The sequence below is a fragment of the Octodon degus genome, unplaced genomic scaffold (genome assembly GCF_000260255.1).
Source record: "Octodon degus isolate 3935 unplaced genomic scaffold, OctDeg1.0 scaffold00089, whole genome shotgun sequence".
NCBI classification, from domain to species: Eukaryota; Metazoa; Chordata; class Mammalia; order Rodentia; family Octodontidae; genus Octodon; species Octodon degus.
Window position 1 is genome coordinate 3,273,322 of NW_004524665.1, and position 23,694 is coordinate 3,297,015.

At 56.1% G+C, this 23,694-nt stretch overlaps 1 protein-coding gene across 3 annotated transcripts in view; it reads left to right on the plus strand.

Annotated features, from left to right (window-relative positions):
- Positions 1 to 18,539, plus strand: part of Dis3l2 (DIS3 like 3'-5' exoribonuclease 2) — a 321,513-nt gene extending 302,974 nt beyond the window's left edge. For all 3 annotated transcript variants that reach the window (XM_023722254.1, XM_023722255.1, XM_023722256.1), the window contains 7 exons: positions 13,602 to 13,785; positions 14,360 to 14,446; positions 16,394 to 16,541; positions 16,699 to 16,829; positions 16,903 to 17,007; positions 17,718 to 17,819; positions 18,081 to 18,539. In XM_023722254.1, coding sequence (XP_023578022.1) covers positions 13,602 to 13,785; positions 14,360 to 14,446; positions 16,394 to 16,541; positions 16,699 to 16,829; positions 16,903 to 17,007; positions 17,718 to 17,819; positions 18,081 to 18,239 — 916 coding nt within the window. In that variant the 3' untranslated portion in view covers positions 18,240 to 18,539. The remainder of the gene's footprint in view (positions 1 to 13,601; positions 13,786 to 14,359; positions 14,447 to 16,393; positions 16,542 to 16,698; positions 16,830 to 16,902; positions 17,008 to 17,717; positions 17,820 to 18,080) is intronic.
- Positions 18,540 to 23,694: the final 5,155 nt, after the last annotated feature.

Genomic DNA, 23,694 nt, shown 5'->3' on the forward strand with positions numbered 1-23,694 from the left:
TAGCAGGAAGCTCTCCACACACTCACCGGACCTGGGCTAGGACTGGGTCTCTACTGTACCTTTTTTGAAAAAAAGTCTTGATATCCAATAAAGCTAGATTTTCCTCCTTGGTCTTCTATAAAGAACATATAAGTGTCCTTGACTCTTTCCATTTCTGTATTAATGTTAGCATCAGGATTGTCAGTTACCACATATAGGCACACAAACTTGCTAGGACTTCTTTACCACGGTCATTTTCAATACATCAGTGTGAGAAAATTTGGCATTTTTATGACGATAGGCCCCTCAGATTGTCACAGAAGAGAAGAAGTTACATCACCCAGTGATGTCACAGCTGTCTTGGTGCACATTGTTTGTGCTTGTGGCACACAGCCGCAGCCACTGTAAACAGCACTCCTGCCCTGGCAGTTGTAGAAAACTACAGCGCATGCAGTTATTTCTGACTGGAGAATTCTTGTCAGTTTGAAATGTGGCCATGATGGTTCACAGTGAAGAGCTAGATAAGTGGAATCTAAATTGTATTTAAGGAAAAAGGAACTAATGTTTGTCACAAATTACTAATTATAACCCTGCAAGGGAGGTTTCACCTTCTCAGTCAAATTTTCTACAGTTAAAAATATTTTTGGTGGGAATTGGCCAGGCATGATAGCACAGACCTATACTCCCGGCGCTCTGGGAGGCTGGAGCAGGAGAATCACAAACACAAGCCCAACCTCAGCAATATAATGAGACCCTATCACAAAGTAAAAAATAAAGAGGATCTGGGTGTATAGCTCAGAACAAAAGCCCTGGGTTCCATTCATTCTCTAGTGTCTGTCCGTCCGTCCGTCCATCCATCTGTCTCTCTGTGTCTGTCTGTCTGTCTCTCTCTCTCTCTGCCCCAATTCCTCCCTTCCATCATCCTTTCCTCCCTTTCATCCCTCCCTCTCTCTCTCTTCTCTCCCTCCCTCCCTCCCCCCATGTATGAGGAGCTTGTGTTGATTACATGGAAGGCCTTCACTAATGCTGTAGTGCTGTGGTCCTGACCACTGACCTGGCTGCTGTCAACCCAGTCCTAGCACTGGCTTACAGAAATCCTGCTTCACATTCCAACTCCTGCTTCCATACTTGGACAGGAAACCAAACGGGCCACTCCCAGTTTCCTCACAGCTCTGGCTCTGGGTATGAGTTAGATTTTTCTAGAGACATTCGCTGGCTCAAGATGTGGATGCAGGAAGAACATCACTAGCCAAGAAAGGTGAGGCCTGAGCTGCCTGTGGTCTTCAGAGGAACCAGGAGGGGTCACCAGTGCCTGGTCCCGGGCGCCCAAGCCAGGCAGGGCTTCCTGGAGCCTCTGGTTCTGCCGCTTGCTTCATTGCTTCAGGACTGTGATTCTGGGACCTATGAGCAGCTTCTGCACACTTGTGAGGGTTGCATAAGGGACCCCAGGAAGCTGGATCTTTCCTGGCGTTGGCTGGAAGTGATTCTTAAGGAGCCCTCCTGACGGCGGACCTGCCCTTCCCATGGCTCCATAGGTGCTTGCACACTTGTCCCTCCGCTTCAGTTAGAGGGACTGCCTCCGTGCTCAGCTGCACTGCAGTAAGCCCCTGGGCTACTCTGAGCATGAAGTTAGGGGGACTAAGAACCATTAGGGGAGGAGCTTCTAATGATTCACAGAGTAGAGGCACATCAAATGTGGAGCCCCCCCAAGGTCACAGAAAAGCTCTCCGGGAGGAGAGTTGCTGAGCTCTCTCATGGTTTGTTGATGTCTGTTCCTCTCCAAGGCAGCTGATCTCCCTGGCAGCACCAGTCCCAGCCCTGGCCCATCTGTCTGTCTCTGTCTCTCTCTGTCTCTCTCTGTCTTTCTCTTTGTCTCTCTCTCTGTCTCTCTGTCTGTCTGTCTCTCCTCCTCCATCTCACACTCCTCCTCTGTGCCCCAAGAGTGACCCACAAGATTTCCCTGCAAGATAGCAAAATCTAGGTCACCTAGCACTCTTGAAACAAAATCCTTCAAGACACTTAAAGCCTTGTAAGAGGGCAGATGTCTTCTTGGTTGATTTAACACAGGATTATGTTAAGCAAATAACTTTTTTCCTTTCTCAAGTTAAATTGCATTTGTATAATTCTGCTGTCCTTTCCTGAGATGGACTGTAGTTCCTTCCTTTTCAGAGCCTCCTGGGGCTGCCACAATCCAGTGTGACTTGGAAACCCCGCTGTCCCCTTCACAGATGTTTCTAGGCACATGGGGATGCTCTCCCACCCGTGTCCATGGGGCTAAGAGTCACCATGTTTGTGTCTCTGCCCTCTTGTGTCCATCAGTTTCCTGGTGTGACCCACCGTCCTCTCTCTGCATCTTTGGGGTTTGTCCTCCAGGCTACATGTCCCCAAGAGGCAGGCTACTCCCTTAGGACTGGGCTCGATGGGCCAAAGGCAGCTTTTAAACCCAAGGAAGACTGTTCTTTCCAGCCCCTGAGAGTCTCGAGAAGGTTGTGGTGCTGAGGGCTCTGCCCTGTGGGATGAACAGGCCATTTTGTGCCTGGCCAATGAAGACGGCCAGTCAGCTGTGCCAGACTACATGCCTCTGCTGCTGACAGGGACAGGGGCCCCGTGGAACTCCTCCTCAACACCTGCAGGCTTGTGCCACTCTCCAGGTCAGCTCGGGCAGAACACGGGCCATGCAAGAGCAGGTGGAGCTGAACCCACAGAAAGGTGCTGTCGGCTGTCTCCTCCCACAGCTCCCTGGCAGGTGACCAGCCATGCTTGGCCCTTTGGCTCTGCACTCAGCTGTGCTGTGCTGGGAAAGTGTCTCTGACTTGTCCTCACCACCACGCCAGTTCTCTGGGGCATTGTGGCTTGCTCTTGGTGGTTGGGCCAGTAGCCTCGGGGCCTGAAGGACTTGCTGATGGTGACAAGCAGGGCTCTCAAAGGCTGTGGATCACTGTGCAGCTGCCTCAGGCATTGCAGAGGAACAGGGTGGCCACGGTCGTGAGGGGGCTTTTCCCTCTGGGCAGAGTCCAGCGCGGCAGGGCTCTCCCAGGTGACTCAGCTCGTGCCCGCTGAGCTAAGTGGGAGGAAATGGCCCACTTAGGCAGCAGCTCCAAAACCCCAGCGCAGCAAGGCCTGGCAGAGTCACAGGACACAGTTCTGGGCTAACCCTGGCGCCCTCGCATGACCCCTCACCAGCCCCAGGCACGGGCTGGGCATCCTGGCCCAGGCTCCAGAATAGAGCAAGGCATGGCATGACCAGGGAGGGCTGGCATCACATGTGAACAGATGCAGAAGGGTAGAGCTCACCTGTCAGGGTCAGGTCCTACTCTGCCACCCTGGACCTGAGTGCACCTAGGCTGCTCCAGTTCTAGGGGGAAGCCCCTTGCTCAGCCTCATACACACAGACATACCCCACCCAGTCTGGGCACCACAGTCCTGTGCCTGGCCCTTCCTGTCCCCTGCTGCTGCTCCTGGGGGCCTTCCACAAATGCGCTGGTTCTGGAGTGACCCAGACTGAAAAAGATGGAATTATTATGTGTGTGGCATTTTCATTTGGAAGAGGATTCATTCCTTCCCTCCCTCCCTCTTCTCTTTCCTTCTCTCCCTCTCTCCCTCTTTCCCTCTGTCCCTCTGTCCCTATTCTGGTACCAGGGATTGAACTCAGGACCTTGCACTTTCTGGGCAGGCATTTCTGCTGGTGAGCTATCTCCTCACCCCTGAGGATTCATTCTTTTCTGAGCCAAAAGCTTTTTCTTAAACCGATACATCTTTAACACCATCAACTTGACCTGACAGTCATTTTTTGGTACTTCTGGATTGTTTGTGTCTCCATTGTCACGTGAAAGGCATTACTGTACAGTCCCTTTGCCCCCAGATGCAGTGTCTCCTCAGAGCCCTGCGCTTTCGCTGTCCCTCACCACCCTGCAGTCAGAACCAGCTGTCACTGCACCACCACTGAAAGACACCCAGCCACGACTGCAGGGCCTCTTGGGATGTGGAAGCCAAGCACAGAGGTTATGGTTATCCTCCCAGGCAGGAAGGGGTCCAACTGAGGCCCAGATGTCGTGACCCAATGCCCAGGCCTGCGTGCTGCTGACCTCCTGGTTCTGCGCCAGGATCAAACATACAGGCTGGGTGTAATTGCATTTTGGGCTCAGAAGCCAGGCTTAGGATACTGAACTGATGGGCTCTGCTGGTGCATTTTGTCCCTTAGGAAATTTCTTCCTGGAGGAACAGCCCCCTAATTGCCTCTGCATCTGTTTCCTCTCAGTCTTCCATAGGTGGTCAGTATCTTCTGGGCAATAAAGATTCTGGGAGACCCTCACTGTGCTTCTTCTGTGTTCTGCTCTTGCAGAATAATTTTTCATTCCCTTAGGCTTTTTCCCAGCCCATGTCCCAAATCGCCATCATCAAACTCATGTCGTTGTGAACATAACCCTGGGTCTGGAAATGACGGGCACCCTCCTGGTGTCCTGAGGGGCAGGTTCTTTGGTTCACAACCCAGAACAGTCTGAACTCCTTGCAACAGAGTGTGAATGCTTGTGTGGACCAGGAGAAAGTACAGGACATAGCTTTCCAGGGGTGTCTTGCCAGGTGTGTAGCCCCGATGCTGGGGAGGTGCCAGGGAGTGCGGAGGGAAGGGCCCACTGATGGTCCTGGGCATTGACAGAAGGTATCAGTTGGTGTTGACCTGATGACTGTGCCAGGCAAGGGCAGCCACTGTGGTACAGCAGTGCTATGTGGGTGTACCCTGGGAGTGGGAGGAGGCACTGTTTCCTTTGCACTTTATGCTTTTCATCGTCTTCTGTGTGGTTTGGTTTGGTTTTGAGCAAGGTCTTGCTCTGTAGCTCAGACTGGCCTTGAATTCATTATGTACTCCAGGCTGGTTTCAAGCTCAGGGTGATCCTCCTGCCTCAGCCTCCTGAGTGCTAGGATGACAGGTACCCACTGCCATTCCCAGCCTTCTATTCCTTTTTTTTTTTTCCAATTTATATATTTGATACAGGGTTTAACTACACAGCTCGGACTCATAGTGATCCTTCTATTTCAGCCTCCCCAGCGCTGGGATTACAGGCATGTACCACCACACCCAATCTCTGGCCAGCTCGGCGTGGGGTGCTAGGGATCAAACCTGGGTCCTTGTTCTGACCAGGCAGGCACTTAGACTGCTAAGCTATCTCTGCAGCCCTCTATTCCTTAATAGCAGCTACTGCAGCTGCCTGCGGCTCCTAAAGTAAGGCTGCCACCTCTTGGAGAAACCCCAGCGCTCTGTATGCACCAACCCAGGGCAGCCAGGGCCAGGCCTCCTTGGTCAGAGTGAGTGAGTGGGAGAAAGGGCCTGGAGACCCAGCCATGGCCCTGGGGCTTGAGGACCCGCACTGGCTGTAAGATTCATTCCTTTGCTTATCCAACACACTGCTAGACACCTGCTAGTTTCAGGCACTGCACTGAGTGTGGGGATGAGGAAGCCCATGCAGGCCCATTGAGGAAGATCTGGGGGTGACAGAGGACACAGCAGCTCCTGGTGGTCCTGAGATGCTGAGGAGCCAGACCCCCAGAGGCAGATAGAAGAAGCAGCCTCTCAACGGAAGGTGGAAGTAGAGCGCCAACTCCTGTCTCTGCCATTTGTCCCACTATGCAGAAGGAGGCAGGCAGAGACAAAGCAAGGCTCTGGAAAGCCTTCAGGGTGGAGGCTGTGGCCCAGCTTGGGTCAGGCAGTCGAGAGCCCTCTGTCTTGCTGCAGCCCTCAGAAGAGGAGCAGGACTCCTGGGCCTCAGCAGGAGGAAGGACCAGCTCCCTGCCCTGGGGCCAGCACAGCCTCAGCTCAGCCCTGCATCATGTCCTCACTTCATCAGAGCCCCATCTGCCACCTCCTCATCTTTAGGGGTCACAAAGGACAAAGCAGGGACAGGCCCATGGTCTGTGATCTGGGGCAGTCACACCTCTCTGAGCCTCCCTCCACTCACATCAGTAAAAGGAATTCTGACTTGTGAGTCCTGGGTGGGCTGAGGTTGGCACAGCACCGGGCATCAGCCTGCAGAGAGGCAGGAGCACTTTCTCATCCCTGCCAGCCTCAGGCAGCTCCAGGCAGCACAGCTCATAGATCCCAGAACTGTCTCCAACCTGCTTAGCCTCAGGGGTGGAGAGGTTGCTGTCCTCCCTCACCCTCAGCAGGTGAAAATAACTTCCTACCATAGAAATGTGAGATCTCAGTCTTACATAGACAGGCAAAGCAATCTCAAAGATAAGATATCAAAGATAAGAAAAAATATTTTCTAGGTGTGGTAGTGCACACCTGTAATCCCAGCTACTTGGGAGGCTGAGGCAGAATAGGCCTAAATTCAAGGCCAGCCTGGGCGACGTGGCAAAACCTGTTTGGCTTAGTGATACAGGGCCTGCTCAGCATGTGTGAGGCCCTGGATTCAATCCCCAGCACTACAGAAAAATAAAGAACAACTGTTTGCTGGATGCCTACTTTGTGCCAGGTACCATTCCAGGCCCTGGTAAACAGTATCAGTAGCACTCTGGGAGCCACCCACCAGGCTGGGCTTGGGAAGGTGTGGCCAGCCCAGGAGGGATGGGGTGGGGAGGTGGGGGCAGGAAAGCAAGTGTGGGAGCCAGGATTCACATGGCCTCGGGGCTCCCAGAGGGCATATCTGAGAGCTCTTCTGACCATGGCTGGCTGGTACTGGGTGCCGGAAGCCCCTCCAACCAGCAGCCTAGCTCAGGCCCTATGGCCTCAAGCATTGGTGCTGCTGGCTCTGGCTTCAGGAGACCTTCAGCCCTGCCTTGGGCCTAGACCTACAGTAAAAAAGAAGGGGTGAGGGTTGTACAAGTAAAAGAATACTTAAACTGGTATGATGGTGCACATCTATAATCCCAGCATTCAGGAGCCTGTCCTGCCTTCAGCACCCACACAGCTCCCTGGGGCACCCAACCTGCCTGCTCCCCCAACCTGTTTCTGTAGTCCCTAGAGCCTGCAGTTACGGCAGGCAGTGCAGCCAGGCTGAGGCCCCCCTCTCCTCCTCATGTTTCCAGAAAGGCCTGCCCCACCACAACCAGGAGTGCAGTCCAGCCATCAGGTCTCAGCTTCAGGTCTGGGGGCTGCAGGGGACCCTGGAACAAGTCTGGGAGTCCTTCCTGAAATCAGGAAACCTCAGTCCAGGGCACCATGTGATAACATGTAGGGCAAGCTGGATGGCTCTCTGGTGAGAGCAAAGGAGGGAGCCACTAGATCTGCAGGGTGCAAAGGGAAGCAAAGGGAGGCTTGGAATTCTTTACACACAGGTGACTCCAAGGCTCTAGGGATCTTGGATCCATAAGCAGATCTGCAGCAGGGTGTCTTGGAATCAGCTCTTCCTTTCCCACATGCAGTGGGTGGGAGCCCGGCTGCCTGGTTTCTTTGCAGCCTATTGAGGCTGTGGGGCTGCAGGAAGCCCTGACAAAGCCCTCCCTGCACCATTACATCCATGGCTAGCTTTATGCTGACAAGGGGCTTTCTGCACTGCAGCCGGGTTCCTCAGAGTGGGCCCTCTCTGCTCCCCAGCCTCTATTAGGCAGGCCCGCATGGACCTGGGTGCCTGGCCTCCAGAGATTTCCTCCTGAGCATGCCTTGCTGTGGCCATGCACTGGCTAGTCCTATAAGAAGGCCGATGGATGGGGCCTCATGCAGTGGGAAGCCTGGCTCCAGCCTCACCTGCAGAGCCTGTTCCACTGGGAAGAGCCCTGCTTCTCACTTTGGGGTTTCCATGCCTGTGGACTGGGCCCCATTCATTTCCCCTCCGTTTTGTGGGAATGTCCAAATCCTGGAGCAGGTTGCAGCAGGCCCAGCAGGGGAGGGTCAGAGAGAGGCCTCGCAGTGATGCTAGACATGGAGCTGGCCCTGTGCTCTCCCCTGCCTGGGTGGGGGCCCTCCTAGGGGGGGCCTGCCACCCAGCCTGCAGTTTCCTCTCCAGGCCTCCTTTTTCCAGCTCCCCAGCCACCAACTCCACCCTGAGCTGACCTAGGTGGGCACTGCAGCATCGATCTGGAAAGTTTCCCATCCCCAGCAGCCCTCAATTTAGTGCTGCTTGGACCACTGCCTTCCCAGCATGCCCCATGCCCTTGCAGTTTTCTACTACACTGCCCTCAATCTGGGCCCCAGGGGGAGCAGTAGGTGCCTTGTAAGGGCAGCCACCCAGCTGTGGAGAAGGGGCCACGCCCGAGTGCACAGCTCCTGCGAGAGGCCCGCCAGCTGCCTTTGAGCCGCCGAGGAGCCCAAGGGCTTCTAACACATGGCAAGTGGGGGAGAGTTTAGTCTGCAGAAGAAATGAACCTGCAGCTTCCTGGGAGCAATTCTTACCACATTTCCAAGTTAGCAGTTTTCACCAAGAGCTAATTGCACCATCTCTGCAAGCAGCCTGGTTCCATTAGCACGAGGCTCCCTCAGTCATGACAAGTTCCCTGGTGACTGAGAGCAGAGGAGGCTGTCCCTGGCACAGTCGGTTCTGGTCTCTGAAACATCCTGTCTTTGCCTTTGGCAGCAGCCAGGCCACTCTCAGCCCCGCCCCCAGGGAGGCTCGCCCTCACCCCGTCACTCGGAAGCCACCTCCTGAGTGTTGTGGGGATGGAATTGGAGGGAGTTTCTCATCTGACTCAGGGGTAAATGGAGCTGAAAACTGGGCATCCTCAGAGGCCCTGCCACTCTGACCACACAGCCTCCACCCACCCACCCTCAGCCACCAACTTCCAGGAGGGAACAGAGCCACAGGCAGAGCTGACCAGATCTTACCCACACCTGCCTGCAGTCTATAAGCCCAAGGAGGCTGACCCATCCTGGGTCCATCATAAGCTGGCTTCTTCCTTTGTTGCTCTGATGGGCACAGGCCTTGCTCCTTTCTCCTTGCAGAGACAGGGTGCTGCTGGCCTTGCTCCTCCTACCCATTCCCACCAGGGCCTTGGGACCATGCTGTGCATCCCCACAGCTCCTAGTGGTGCTCCCAGCATGCCCTGCCCTATACCCTCCCCTGCGTGTGTGCAAGAGCCTTCAGGCCTCTCCCTCCACCCTGCCCCCTACTCCTCTCTTTCCAGACTTGCCCATGCCTGGTGCTTCCAGTTTGGATTTGCTTTTTCTCCTACACTATCACCACTGCATCACTTTCATGTTAAACATGTCATTCCTCAGCATTCTTGGAATGATCTTGCGTTGTACACGCATATTCCCAGCAGAGTTCCTGGAGCCAGCCGAGGCACACAGGCGCAGCAGTGCCCAGGACACATGGAGGCTGCTGCTCAGGGATCTGGGACAGAAGCCCATCCCTTCCTATGTGCATTATAGCACCCTCACCCAGAGAGGGGTAAGACCATGTATATGCTTCCTGTGTAGCCAACTGGGAAGTGACAGGGACAGGGACCACCATGGATTCCTGAACTGCAGCCTGCTGTGCCCCATCCCAGCATCCCTCACTCTGCACCAGGCCTGAGCACAAGGCACCAGAAGGGGAGGAGACAAGGCCTGGGGCCAAGAAGTCACCGCAGTTAGAGAGCCAGAGGCCCGGTGCCACAGTGGGTAGAAGGGAGTAGCACAAGGGGCAGGTCCCCCCTCGTGTCCCCATGGCAAGCAACAGCCAAGGAAAAGAGACTAGAGAGGAGCAGCCAGGACCTCCAGACTGTGGGGACAACAGTGCGGAAGGACAGAAGTCAAGGGGGCCACAAGAATCAGTGTGGCTGGCAGGTGGGACAGGGTAGAGATGGGGAGCAATCTGGACACCGGAGGGAGCCACTGAGGGGAAAGGGCTACAGGCTGCGCAGTGTGGGAAGGACATCTAGTCTGGGACCTGGGCCACTCAAAGCATGGGACGTGCAACAACAGCATGGTCTGCCTAAGGCTGGGCCTCAGATCATGCCCCTGCTTGCTGGACAGCCACTGTCAGAAGGGGCAGGCATCTTGCCCCCTCCTCTACCTGCTCCAACCCCACACATCCTCCTTTAAGACATAAGACAGGGTCAGTCCTCAGATGGCTCCCTTTTGTAAGGTTACCTTACGGGCACGTTACCATCATGTAAGCAGTTGGGTAGGCTCTGGTAAAACTAAACTGACCCCCAGCATTTCACAGACACTTGTATTTACAGAATACTTCCAGGGGGTGAGTACTGGTGATTGAACCCAGGGCTCCCTTCTACCACAGAGCTACATCCCCACTCCTTTTTGAAATTTTATTTTGAGACAGGTTCTAATTTGGCTTACCAGTTTGGCTTCAAACTTTAGATCCTCCTGCCTCAGCCTCCCAAGCAGCTGACATTACAAGCATGTACCATCATGCCCACCGTACTTTTCTCTTCTTTCCTACCGTACTTTTCTCTTCTTTCCTTTTTTTTTTTTTTTTTTTTTTTTTTTTAATGTATTTAGTACAGGGTCTCACTACACAGGTACACAGATCAGACTCATAGTGATCCTCCTGTTTTTAGCCTTCCAAGCACTGGGATTACAGGAGTGTGCTACCACGCTCAGTCTCAACCACCGTCTCAGTGCACCCAGGGGCAGAGCTGGCACAGCATACCGGGGAATTGAATCCCAGTCTCTGTGTCTGCCTAAGCAGGTGCTTTAATTTGCTAAGCTATCTGCCTGGCACCGTACTTTGCACTTTAAGTAACATTAATACACTTGGGGAGATGCCTTTCTGGATGGAAATCATCCTTGCTTTGTGGAAAGATGTGTATTCATGGTGTGTATTCATGTGGAGGTTGCTTGTGGCCTGTGCCCACGAAGCCATTAGGGACTGTGGTGGGCACAGAGCTGCTAGGAGATGCTGCTAGTGAGGGCTGAAGAGTGGGTGCTGCGGGGCCTAGCTGGGGCACAGCCATCTTTCACACACAGGCCCACCCAGACCTCCAGAGCTGCAGGGCCACAGAAGTGAAGGGCTCCAGATGTGCTGCAGATGCCAGGCCCTGGGCAAGGCTTTGGCTGGGGGTTCTGGAAGGTGACCTGGTGGACAGCCTTCCTGAGACCTATTGGGAGCAGTTGTCAGGCCATTGCTAGTGCCAGCTTTCCCTCCTCCCTCCATGAGGAGGTGGCCTGTGACCGAGGGCAGGCGTTGGGGCAATGTGCAGGGCTGCTCCCCTCCACAGCTGTTCCCTCCACCCTGCCCTTTCAGGATTGAGCCCACGACAGCTTGGGTTATCTCCTCAGGCTTGGCTGCTGCCAGTCAGTGTTCACAGCCTTTCTCTCAGGGGAGGGTGTGACAAGGTAAGGGGCTCAGAGGTCTGAGTCTCCTTTAGCCCTGGACTCCCGCAGAGGCTGTTTGCTCCCCTCAGTCCCAGAGCACTGACTGAGAACTCCAGGTGCCCTCAGACCACCGGACTCTGCCCTGCCCAGAAGTCCCTGGGTTCTAAGCTTTCTCCTGCTGTCTCCCAGGTCCTGGAATGGAAGACGCTGGGTGCCCCCTGCTGGCCATCTGGCAGGGTGGTCCCAGGGGAGGCCAGAGATGTCCACACTCCAGGACTTTGACTTTGGATGCTAGCCCCCATTCCCTGGGGCATGTTCAGCTCAGGGTGTTCTGGTTGCTGGGTAGATTGCTGCCTTTGGCCCTCCTCTTCCAAGTGCCGCTGGGTCCCAACCTGGAGGCTCGTGGGGCCCTGCACTAGGGCCTGCAAGCCCATCCCCTTGCAAGCAGGAGGAGGATGTTAAAATGGGAAATAGTGGTGCACGCCTGTATTCCCAGCACTTGGGAGGCTGATTGTTGGGAGTTCAAGAGCAGCCCAGGCTACAAAGTCAGCTCAGGAGCATTCTGAACTGCGTCTCAAAAAAGAAAAAACAAAATCAAACAAACAAAAAACTGGGAAATGGGTCCCTGCAGCTGCCCTCACACACAGCCTTACCAGCATTCCGGGAATGAGACCGCTGCACCATCTCCCTGGACGGTGACAGTGGCATTTGTCTGGGGTGGGTGCTGAATGCCTCCCGAACTGCCTGGGGGAAAGGCTGTCACCCAGAGCTCACAGAGGAAGGGTCGGCTGGACCACTGGGAAGACTACGCAGGGCCGGGAAAGAAGTCTGCCTCTCCCCATGAACTCCCTGCCCCTGTCAAGGTTAGCTAGCGGCCGCACTTCCTCCCCAGACCTTAGGTGACTTGGGACAGAGCCAGGTCAGAGAGGACAAGTGATGGGGTCACTGTCTAAGCAACTGCCCGAGGTCCATTGCCAGTGCGTGGGACTCGTGGCCCGCCCGCTCCTGTTCCCTGTCTTCTGTCCCCTGTCCCCTGTCCCCTGTCCCCTGTCCTCTGGTCTGCCCTCATCGTTACTTGACCAGGAGAGGGGAAGCGGACGATTCCTTCCAGGAACTTGGAGCCTAGAAGGCGCTTGCACCGCTAGAAGGCTAGAGCGCATTGCCGCTCCTCGCGCAGCCCTGCCGTGGGGCTGTGCTGCCACCTGCCGGCCGTGTTCCTGAAGTGCAGCCTGGGCTAGCCATGAGGTTACAGGTGTCCTGTTCACCCGAGGCATAGCAGATTCCGGACCTGCGTGGGGAGCTGTCTAGAATGTGCTGGACCCTAGGGCAGTGTCTTCCGAGTGGGTGAGCGCACAGATGAATGGACACAAGCACTTGAGCATTGGCAGTGACAGCGCTGGACGCTGCCCAGTGGGAACAGGGGCTCCTTTTGGGTTGATAAGGTCTGGGTGCAAAAGCAAGAAAGAAGAGCCCAGTGGTACTAGGCTGTGACACAGGAGCCCTGGGACAGTCATTGCCCAGGGAGACTGGCGAAGACTGGAGCCTGGCTGTGGGGGAAGGCTCAGAAGGGCGGCTCAGGGTGCCACTTGTGTCTCGGGCAGTCTGTGGGCTGGGGCTAGTGGCAGTTTGTTTACATTTGAACGGGAAGAAGGCAGTGATTCGTTCAGACTCCCACAGCAAGAGCAAGGCAGAGTGAGGATTCACACTGCCTGGCAGAGAGCACAGTGGCTGGGAAGGTGCCAGATCCCAGCGTTCTGGAAAGAAGTGAGGGGCACAGGACAAAGAGGTCAAAGGACAGTGGCCACTTGAAAAGCTATGGATATCATCGGACAGGGAAGCTACTCGCTCTATGTAGTATACAGCACGCAAAGGCCGGCTGAAGCCTGAGCCTTGTCCCTGCTGTGGGCGGGGCCTTTTGTGGACGGAGCAGGCATCCTGGCTGTTGGGCCTCCCCTGGCTGCCTGCCCACAAATGCTGCTTCCTGTTCAGAGGGCTCCTGGTGAGACAGTCTGGGGGAGCAAGAGGAGGGTGCTGTGTACCTGGACACCCCATCTCCACCTCCCCGCCCTCAGCCCACGACTGCTGTACCCCAACAGCTTGGTCAGATATGCGGCAAACCCTGCTGGCTCATCCTAGGACAGATCCCTGTAGGCTAAGCAGTGGGGCCACAGCAGGTGTGAGACCTCACCATTGCAGGTCATTGGGAAACCCTGGCTGACACAGGGAACAGGGCACACACAAAGCGGAAGAGAAATGTGATGCATACGTGTTGGTGCAAGAAGGTCATGAGAAGGGACTGGCACAGACAGAATGGGGAAAATCAGATCAGGTGCCTGAGAGCTTGACTCTGCCTGAGAACCTGAAAAGTGAGAGCCCTGCAGGATGCTTGTGGCCAGCAGAGGGTCCCTCATGTCCCCACCCTCCCCTGCAGGCTGGTGGAGGAGTTCATGCTGTTGGCCAACATGGCAGTGGCCCACAAGATCCACCGCGCCTTCCCAGAGCAGGCCCTGCTGCGCCGGCACCCCCCACCGCAGACCAAGATGCTGGGTGACCTGGTGGAGTTCTGTGAGCAGATGGGGCTGGCCGTGGATGTCAGCTCTGCTGGTGCCCTCAACGTGAGTGTGGGTGGGTAGACCATGCCTGGCAGCCCTCTGGAGGGAGAAGAGAGAATGCCCAGGAGTCAGGGCTGTGGTAGCCTCTGTGTCCCTCCAGGGTCCCTTTGCCTGTGGCCAGGTCTCCCCTGCAGCTCGGAAGGAGGCCTCAGGGGACAGGCCTGAGTCACAGGAGGTGGAGAGGGCTGCAGAGGGTGCTGGGGCCCAGAGCCTTTGGTACAGGCACTGGGATTATTGGAGGCCAGGAATGGTTCTGATGAGTAGTAGTTTGGGGTGCTTCCTGCCTGGAACTATGCCACATGGGGCTGAGGACCCCAGGATCCTGGCTCTGATCCCACGAGAAGGGGACTTCAAATGCTCCACAGAGCCCTGGGGGGGCCCAGATCAGACAGCTGGGCATCCTTCTGCCCAGGCAGTAGCTGATTACAGACCCAGTGGGTATGGGCTGTCCCCCACACCCCAATATAGCTATCTGAACCTTTCCCCAGTGTGTCAGATGGTCAACAGGTGACAGAGGCCCAGAGCCATTCCCTAAGCCTGGCTACATCTTACCTGGGTTTCTGGGCTTTGCTTCTAGAAAAGTCTAACAACAATATTTGGAGATGACAAGTACTCGCTGGCTCGAAAGGAGGTGCTCACCAGCATGTTCTCCCGGCCCATGCAGGTAAGGAGAAGTCTTGCCTCTGTTCTCCCTGTGCTCAGGCCTGGCAGGATAGAGAGGAGCTGGGAGACATGTTTGGTGGAGGGAAGACACCCCAGGCAGCCCCAGAGATGGGGGAGCAGTACCACGTTCTCTGAGCTCCTGGCCAGTCTGCCCTGGGGCCAGCCAGAGACACCAGGCAAGAGAACAGGTCTTGCCCTCCCCCGCAGGCATGGAGTTCAGCCAGGAGAAATGATGCCTGTGGGCAGACAGGGGGCCTTGCTGCTGCTACGCTCCAGCCCCACCAGGCCAAGTATCCTGAGAAATGGGCCATCACTGAGGACTGTCAGGGCAGCTGGGGCTACAGTGCTAACAGCCCAGCCCACTCAGGCCGCCCACTTCACAGATCTCTGTTCTTGCAAGTCAAGTGGGCTCAGTCAGCTTCAGCTGACTTCTCTCCTGACACCTCAGAGCTCTGTTCAGACTGTAATACCTCAAGTCCCTGGCAGTACCCACAGAGTAGGGGTCCCTACAGCCACCCTCTCTGCCCTGCTGTTTCTGCCCCACCTGGGGAAACTCCTTGGGCCAGGAGCTGCACAGAGCCCAAAAACACTGAGTTCTCCTGGCCCTGGCTGCCAAGAAGCAGAGGCTGCCTCTGCCTGATCCAAGAGCAGCAGGTGCTGAGGGTCCTCATGCTCTTGCAACTCGGCTATTTATGGTGGCTCAGACAGTGCAGGACAGGGCACCTGCGGTGGGGGCACCAGGGCAGGGGCGGTGCATCCTCTGTCCCAAGTGCTCTACTGAGAAGGACACCAGGGGTGGTCGTCACTGCAGGAAACTGGTCCCCAGCCATCCCATCCTCCCAGACAGCTCCAACAGCCAGGAGGGAGCATGCCCTACTCCCCCGCACCCCAGCTTGTCTGGCCAATCTGGCCACTGCTGAGAACAGGGCCCAAACGGCCTGCACTGAAAGCTGCACCTGCCTCCTCCAGCAATCTGCCCTGGGTAGACCCAAAGCCCAGCAGAACTGGAAGAGAGGCAGAGTGAGGACTTCACAGTCCCAGTCCCTATCCCATTCCCTCCAGCCACACCCTGGACTCGGGTCCCAGCACAGCAACCTGTGCTAGTGCTTGGCCTTCACACTGGCATGTGTGATTGTAGCCAGGAGCCAGCACAGGAGCCCATGCATGCTCCTGAGCAGAGGTGCTGGCCTGTTCATTTGGGGCCTGCGGCAGGCTCCAGGTTGAGCTAGGCCTGCAGAGAGGCCCAATGTCTCCCTGTACCCCAGCTCAAACCCCTGCCATAGGCATTCAGGCTTGTGCATCTTGGCCCCAGGGAGAGCTGGATTGTCAGAAAGGAATAGGTCGAGTTGGCCGACATCCTCCTGTGGCTGGTGTGGGGGGCACAAGGCACAGGGTGCAGATGTGGCCTTTAGATATAAGGATAAGGGCTACTGAGCCACAGGCTGGGGTCCCTTACAGGTGTTATGCTCTGTGGGATTGGCCCCTCCTGTTCAGGCCAGGTGGTAGCCTCTGCTTTGTGTTCCTGAAGAGATCTGTCCAGCCTCCTCAGCTTCAGCTCGGGCCCCCAGCCTGGGGCCAGGGTAGTCCCTGGTTTCCCTGTTCTCTGTCCTTGTAAGCCCCAGTCCATCCCGTGGCACAGGTCCTGGTAGGAGGCCACTCAGCATCCTGAGGCTCTTAGCACCCCTGTCCCCAACAAAGCTAGGGCTGTCTGGGCACTCTGGGTGCTCAAGCTGTAAGCCCAGGAGGCCTGGGGTGGGGCCACCATGAGCCTGGAGCACAGTGGGGGTCTGGGCACCTCATGCATGATGGGCACAGTTGCCAAGGCATGCCTGGCTTCACTGGGAGGCCTGTCGGGTCTATGTGGAACCTCCCCCCCAACACACACACACACACACACACATCCTTCCAGGCTCTGGGTCTCACCTGTCTGCACATGTCCCGCCCACAGATGGCGCTGTACTTCTGCTCCGGGGTGCTGCAGGACCAGGCGCAGTTCCGCCACTACGCCCTCAATGTGCCTCTCTACACGCACTTCACCTCCCCTATCCGCCGCTTCGCGGACATCGTGGTGCATCGGCTCCTGGCTGCTGCGCTGGGTAAGAGCACCGCATACCTGGGTGGGAGCCCGCCTGGACAGCCTTGTGTCCACAGCAGTGGGGGAAGCTGCGGCGCGTCCCCTGCATCCCGGCCAGCACCTGGCACGTACAGCCTGGCACCCCACTTGGCCCCATGTCAGTCTTGCCCCTCTTCCAGGCCACAGGGAGCAGCTGGATGTGGAGCCCAATGCCCTGCAGAAGCAGGCTGACCACTGCAATGACCGCCGCATGGCGTCCAAGCGCGTGCAGGAGCTCAGTACTGGGCTCTTCTTTGGCATCCTGGTCAAGGTGAGCGCCTGTCCCACTGCCCCGGGTGGTGGTGGGCCCCAGAGGGCACTGTGCTGGAGCGCTGTCCCCACAGGAGAGCGGACCCCTGGAGTCTGAGGCCATGGTGATGGGCGTCCTGAACCAAGCCTTCGACGTGCTGGTGCTGCGCTATGGGGTACAGAAGCGCATCTACTGCAGCGTGAGTACCCTGGAGGACCCTGTTCCCCACCTGTCTGCACTCCCGTGCCCCAGTGGCAGCACAGTTGTCCTTCCTTGCTGTCCCATGCTGTGCTTTCACTCAGCTGTGGGTAGCAGTGACCCATATCTGCCTGATGGCCCTGCCAGGTCACCCGCTGGGCCCGCCTGGGATGAAAACAGCTTCCCCAGGATCTGCACCCAAGAATAGGCCTGGCTGTGAACAGCAGGGGTGGCAGGTCCTGTGGCTGCAGAGGAGAGACAAGGAGACTCCTGTCACTCTGCAGAGCAGGGCCGGGCTCCTCCCCAGGTGACCATGAGCCTTAACGCCTGTCATGATGCGGGCACCAGGCACGGCCCTAGCAGCCATGCGCCCCCCAGTTTGCATGATGCTAATGAGATAGTGAGCACTGAAGACAAAGTGCCGAAGGTCCCCGAGGGGTCCAAAGTTCAGGTCCAGGTCAGCGCTGCAGTCAGCCCATGGCCGGAGGCCCACTGCCAGCAGGGACTCAGCCCCAGTCCTGCCACTGGCCACTGGGTCACCCTTGGAGCTGCCACAGCCCAAAGTGGTGAGAAGCAGAGGCCAGGCTCCAGGGGGAGGCCAGGTGGAGGTGTGCCAGGGCTGAGGGACACCTCCAAGCCTGGGCTGGCCAGGGCTGCAGGTGAAGAGGCACAGCCATGCTGAGGCCTGAGGTCCTGCTATGTGTACCCCAGGCCCTGGCGCTGCGGTCCTACCACTTCCAGAAGGTGGGCAGGAAGCCCGAGCTCACGCTGGTGTGGGAGCCCGAGGATCCCATGCAGGAGCCAGCACAGCAGGTCAGCACCAATGTCCCCGCCCATGCCCCTGTCACCCCAGCAGCATCTCAGACATCCTCAGGGACCTGCACCTAGGGACGTCCGTGGGTAGGTTCTTAACCCAGGGGCTTCTGTGAGAATGACGTGCTGCAGACCTCACACCTGGTGCCCCAGAGCAATTTGGCCCCAGCACCCAGCCCCCTTGGGTTCCCCTGGACAGAGAATGGCAGGCCTGACCTCAGGCCCCTTTCCTGTCCCATTCCCTTGTGGGCTCCGGCACAGGTCGTCACCATCTTCAGCCTGGTGGAGGTGGTCCTGCAAGCCGAGGATGTGGCCCTCAAGTACAGGGCTGTCCTGAAGCGGCCGGGCCCCAAGGGCTGCCCATGCCTGGAGGCCAAGGAGCCAGACCTGGAGCCAGAGGACCTAGAGCCTGAGGCCTGAGCCAAGGAGTGACCAGGCTGTCCACCCGCCAGCTTTTAGAAAGAGGACCTGTTGACACCAAAGGGGACTTTTAATTTGGTTTTTAACAACTCAGGGGTTTGTTTTTATTTTTATTTCTTCATTTAATTTTTGCATCTCAATTTTTAAAAAATGAACTGGAAGGGAGCGGGTGGGACCAAGAGAAAGGCTGAGCCTGGCCAACACGTCCCCTGGAGACCAGGCCACACCACCCCTAACCTCCCCTGCCTGGGACCCGGGGTCAGCCAATCAGTGTCGTGGAATAAAATCAAGTGTGCAGCATGCCTGCGCCTGTGTGGAAGCCCAGAGCCCGGCTGCAGCTCCGCCCTCACAGCTGAGTCAGGGTTAGCAGCCCCAGAACCTTCCTGTCCACTTGGGTGATTCACAGCTGGCTGCCTGGCAGATTGATGCTGAGCCCCATTGTGGCTGATTAGAAGCATCATTAGTATGCATGGCTGGGCCACCATCACCTGCAGGGGCGCTGTGTCCACCCTGCCCCCCATTTCTGCTCTGCTGTCCCCTCATTCCCCACTGGAGCCCCCAGAGCTGGGTCCACACCCCGACAGGAGGCAGTGTCTCAGTGTCTCATCTTGGCAATGCCAGGATGCCAGACAGAGGGAGGCCGGGCTGGAGAGGCTTCAGCCACCAGCCCACCTAGAGGGGTCAGGCTCCCAGTGACACTGCCTGGCGTCTTGAGCACCCTTGGGGACCTGGGGCACAGACAGGCCACCCACACAGTCTTCCCATTAGAGCAGCCTCAGCCTGCACTCCTGCCCCCAGATTGTGTGGGCAAGGCTGGCATCCCTGGAGTGCCAGGAAGTGGGGTGCAGCCATGGCTCCACCAGTCTTTCCTGAAGGATCATCCCAAGTCATCCCTTCTGCCTGTCTTCAGGAGCTTCTGGGAACATCCAGCAGAAGGGTGGAGAGATAACTGTGGGGAGCAGCCCTCTGGGTGCATCCCGGCCCAGTCAGTGCAACCATGAGGCCCACGGATAGCTACCCTGTACCCCAACACTGTGCCACGTCCTGTCAGCTGCAGGCTGGGGAGCTGCAGGCTGTTCCGAGGGATCACCAGAGATCAGCTGGGAGCAGCCCAGCTGTCAGCCAGGAAGCCCTTTGCTCTTGCTCCATGGCCCAACGGCATGGTGGCACCTGGAAGCCCCCACCATGTGGCAGGAAGGAAACTGCTTTTCCACAGGGACCAAGGTCTCTGCAAGTGGCGTAGGCAGACTGACTGCTGTGACCAGGTCTTGGGTGACTTACCTTCATGCAGATTTCCCTTGCAGCTGGGTGTGGTGGGCACACTTGCCACAAAGCACTTGGGAGGCTGAGGCAGGAGGATTACCCTGTTTGAGGCCAACCTGGGCTACATAGTGAGGCCCTGTCTCAAAAAGACAAGACAGATGGCCCAACAGTCTTCTTACTCTGTAAAAGCCAAGTCCTTTGTCTTCGTTCATTCACTGAGCATCACTGAATCCATGTAATATGGCTCATGGGCAAGACAGATGTCCCCAGGCCCCAGGAAAGAGACAGTCCCTTCTGTGCCCCCCCATGAGGTTGTTAATAAAAGAGGTGACAGACACAGTCCTCATTGTGAGAGGAACTCATTGGCTCTGTCATTTGTCCCAGGCACCTGCTCCCTCCCCCGACAGTAGGCCTAAGCCTGGGCTAGAGAATGCCTGGGCACTTCCAAGGGGCCCACAGCTTGTCCCAAAGAGATGGACACAGAGGATGCCACTCCAGGGCCACTGTAGCAGATGTCCACAGTGCATTTCTGTGAGCTCAGCACTGGGGAGGCTGAGGCAGGAGGGTTGATGCAGACTCGGGGCTAGCCTTGGCTACTGTCTGAGTTACTCTTCTCTCGTTGCTGAGACAAATACCCGACACTCAAAATGAAGGAAGGATTAGTTTACAGTTACTGCAGGTTTCAGTCCATACTCAACTGGTTCCAAGACACAGTGGCATATGGCAGAGAACAGCCCTTTGAGGTGGCAGCAAAGAGCAAAATGGAGGAGCAGCAGCAGCAGCAATGGCTACAGAGAGCACGTCTGTCTCCCTTAAGTTGCATGCAGGCTATCAGCCCAGGCTGGGTGTAGCTCTCACATGCATAATCCCAGCAGCACTTACACCCACAATCCCAGTGGATCATGAGTTCATCACAAACTCTACAAGTCCACCCATGACTGCATGAGGCTGTGGGGGGACAACTAGACACAAACCATAACATAGACTCAAAACACCAAAAGCAGTAAATTTTTTTAAAATACACACCCAGGGCTGCGGAGATAGCTCAGCCCTGAGCCTGGCCAACACGTCTCCTGGAGACCAGGCCACACCACCCCTCCCCTCCCCTGCCTGGGACCCGGGGTCAGCCAATCAGTGTCATCTAAGCACCTACCTAGGCAAGCACAAGGACCCAGGTTTGATCTCCAGTACTGCATGCTGTGCCAGCCCCACCTTGGGCGCACTGAGCTGGATACCAAGACCAAGTGTGGTGGTGCATGCCTGTAATTCCAGCGCAGGGAAGTTGAAGGAAGGATCACTACAAGTCTGAGCTGCATAGTGAGATCCTGTACCAAATGCATATATAACATATGAGAAAAGTGGGCTGTCCCCAGGCAGCTACTGCCCCTATCCACAGAGCAGTCAGTCACTCCTTCCCACACTGCCAAGCCAGAGACCTCCTTGGGGCGGCAAGCACAGGCTCTGGGCCTGGCTGTGTGCACTGTGTGATGCCCGACATGCCAGACCACAGCACGTGCCTCTGATCTGCTGGCACTCAAGAGACACAGGCGGTGTGTGCCCTCGGACGGTCCTGTTCCCAGCAGAGAGGAGAGAGGCCCACTGGGACCTCAGGCCCATGAAGGAAGGAGGCACTGTCCTCAGTGGGAGCCACCACAGCGAGACAGATGGGCATCTCCAGGCGCTGGAGGATAAACGAGGGCTCCCCGAGGAGAAAGCCTCCCAGCCAGTCATCTGCATGGCTCAGCCCCAGGGTGAAGCCGTGGGCCAGCCATGGGCAAGGCCTCCCCAGAGTAGCTAAGCTGACATTGGTAGGACTGGGCTGGAAGTAAATGAGCAGATGGATCCATGGGCAGCGACAGGGCCATCCCTGATTTCCAGGGACCCGAGCACGTGGAGAACTCATGCCCTGTGCCTCTACACTTGCCATGTCCAACAATCCAATTTAAGTTTTCTTTTTGAGGAGTAGTTTTGAGAGGTAGTCTCGCTATGTAGCTCAGGCTGCCCTTGAACTCGCAATACTCCTGCCTCAGCCCCCTGAGTGTTGAGATTGCAGGCACATGCCACCACATCTGCAGTCTTCTTTTATCTGGGTTCTGTGGCGCACACCTATAATTCCAGCACTTAGGAGGCTGAGACAGGAGAATCTCAAACTTGAGCCCAGTTTAGGTAATTTAGTCAAACCCTATCTCTAAAATGAAAAAGGGGCCAGGAAGATAGCTCAGTGGCATAGCACCTGCCGGGCAATCCCAAGGTCCTGAGTTCAATTCCTGATTTTAAAAAAGGGCTGGAGTTGTAGTTCAGTGTGAAGGCCCTGGGTTCAATTCCTGCCCTCCCGCCCCCCACCCCCCACCCCCGCCACAAAATCACTAAAGATCAGAATGACCTTAAGCCATAACGGAGGATGTTGAGACAGGAAAACGGTGTGAGCCCAGGTGCACTGGGGAGCGGGCCTCACACTCATGCTCCTCATGAGAAGTGATAAAGCTGGGACTTATGTCCCTCCCTTGTGGGGATGCACCCTGCTGGTGTGATGCAGTTGCCAAAGCAACGCCTCTCTCCCCAGAGACAGGCAGCCTCCATCCTCAGAGCCCCTCCCTATGGGGAGGATACACTCCTGGGACTCAGGAGGCTGCAGGGACAGGCCCACAGCTGCCAGCCCACGGCCACCAACACGGACTGCCACATGATCCAGGGAAGTATTGGAACTCCCAGCTGGCTCAATGTCAGATATGCTGAATTCATGTTTCCGAACCAAAGAATGAATTCTGAGGAACAGTGGAGGTTAAGAGTAGGACATATTATTGAGGGAGAGATGGCTCCTGGGGCAGGAGGGGGCCAGGAAAATGGAGTGCTAAAGAGCGCACTTCTCTCTTTTTTTTTTTTTTTTGCGGAACCGGGGATTGAACTCAGGCCATGTGCTTGCCAGTGAAGCACTTATTCCACTGAGCCATCTCCCCGGCCCAAAAAGATTTTTTTTTTTTTTTTTTTTCCGGAACCGGGGATTGAACTCAGATCCTTGCATTTGCCAGTCAAGCACTTATCCTACTGAGCCATCTCCCTGGCCCAAACTATAACTAAGAGCACACTTCTCGAAGGAAGTTTTATAGCACAAAATCATGAGATGGGTACAAGGCGGGACACAACTAGGATCACCAGTAAGATTGCAAATAGAAGCGAGGTATATCACGTACAGGTACAAACTCCATATGATGAATGTTGTCATTACGTGCATCTAAAACGTACCAATAGGGCCGGCCAGATAGCTCAGCGGATTAAAGCGCCTGCTTAGGCAGATGCAGCGGCCAGGGTTCAATTCCCCGCTCCCAGGGCACACTGAGACAGCAACTGGAGACTGGGCATGGTGGTATGCCCCTGTAATTCCAGTGCTTGAGAGGCTGAAAACAGGAGAATCACTATGAGTCCAGTCTGTGTACTCAAACCTGTAGACCCTGTACTAAATACATAATAAAATAAAATAAAATGTACCAATAAAATAGATTGCAAGTGTAGCTGCATAGGTAATGTTGACCCACAGGGGAAGCAGATCCCATAACAAGTGTGCATGGGAAGAACAAGGCCCTTGTTAGGAAGGGATGTCTCAGGAGGCCCAGGTTACCCCACCCAGGTGACAGATGCCAACTAGACTATTGGGTCAGGAGATATAAATTATACACATTGCTTATCCCCTGGACAGGCGCAGCCCTGGTCATTCTGTCTTTCTCTTGAGGCCTGGCCTTCAGTGGGTGCAGCTCAACCACAGTGGTGTGCTGTTCCAGTCCTCCACAGAGTCCCTGGAGGGTTGAGCCCTGCCTGATTGCTCAGAACATTCCTGCTGGGCCTAGCTGTTCCACCACCTGTGTCAACAGTGACAGAGCCATCTTGAAAGTGGGTTCCCATCCCTGACCAAGCCCGGGTGAGAGCCTCAGAACAGGTTTGTAGTGAGAAGTGCTGGTGGTGTCAGGCACTTGAGGATAGGGTTGCGCACACCAGGTAAAAGCATGCACATCAGAGCAAGGCGGCCTAGCCTGGCATGCGGCGTAGGTCTGTAGTCCCAGGCCTCTGGAGGCTGAGGCAGGAGGATCTCAAGTTCAAACCCAGCCTGTGCAATTTGGCAAGATGCAAAGTCAAAAAGGAAAGAGAAAGGGAGGGAGAGAAAGAGGGAGGGAGGGAGAGAAAGAGGGAGGGAGGGAGG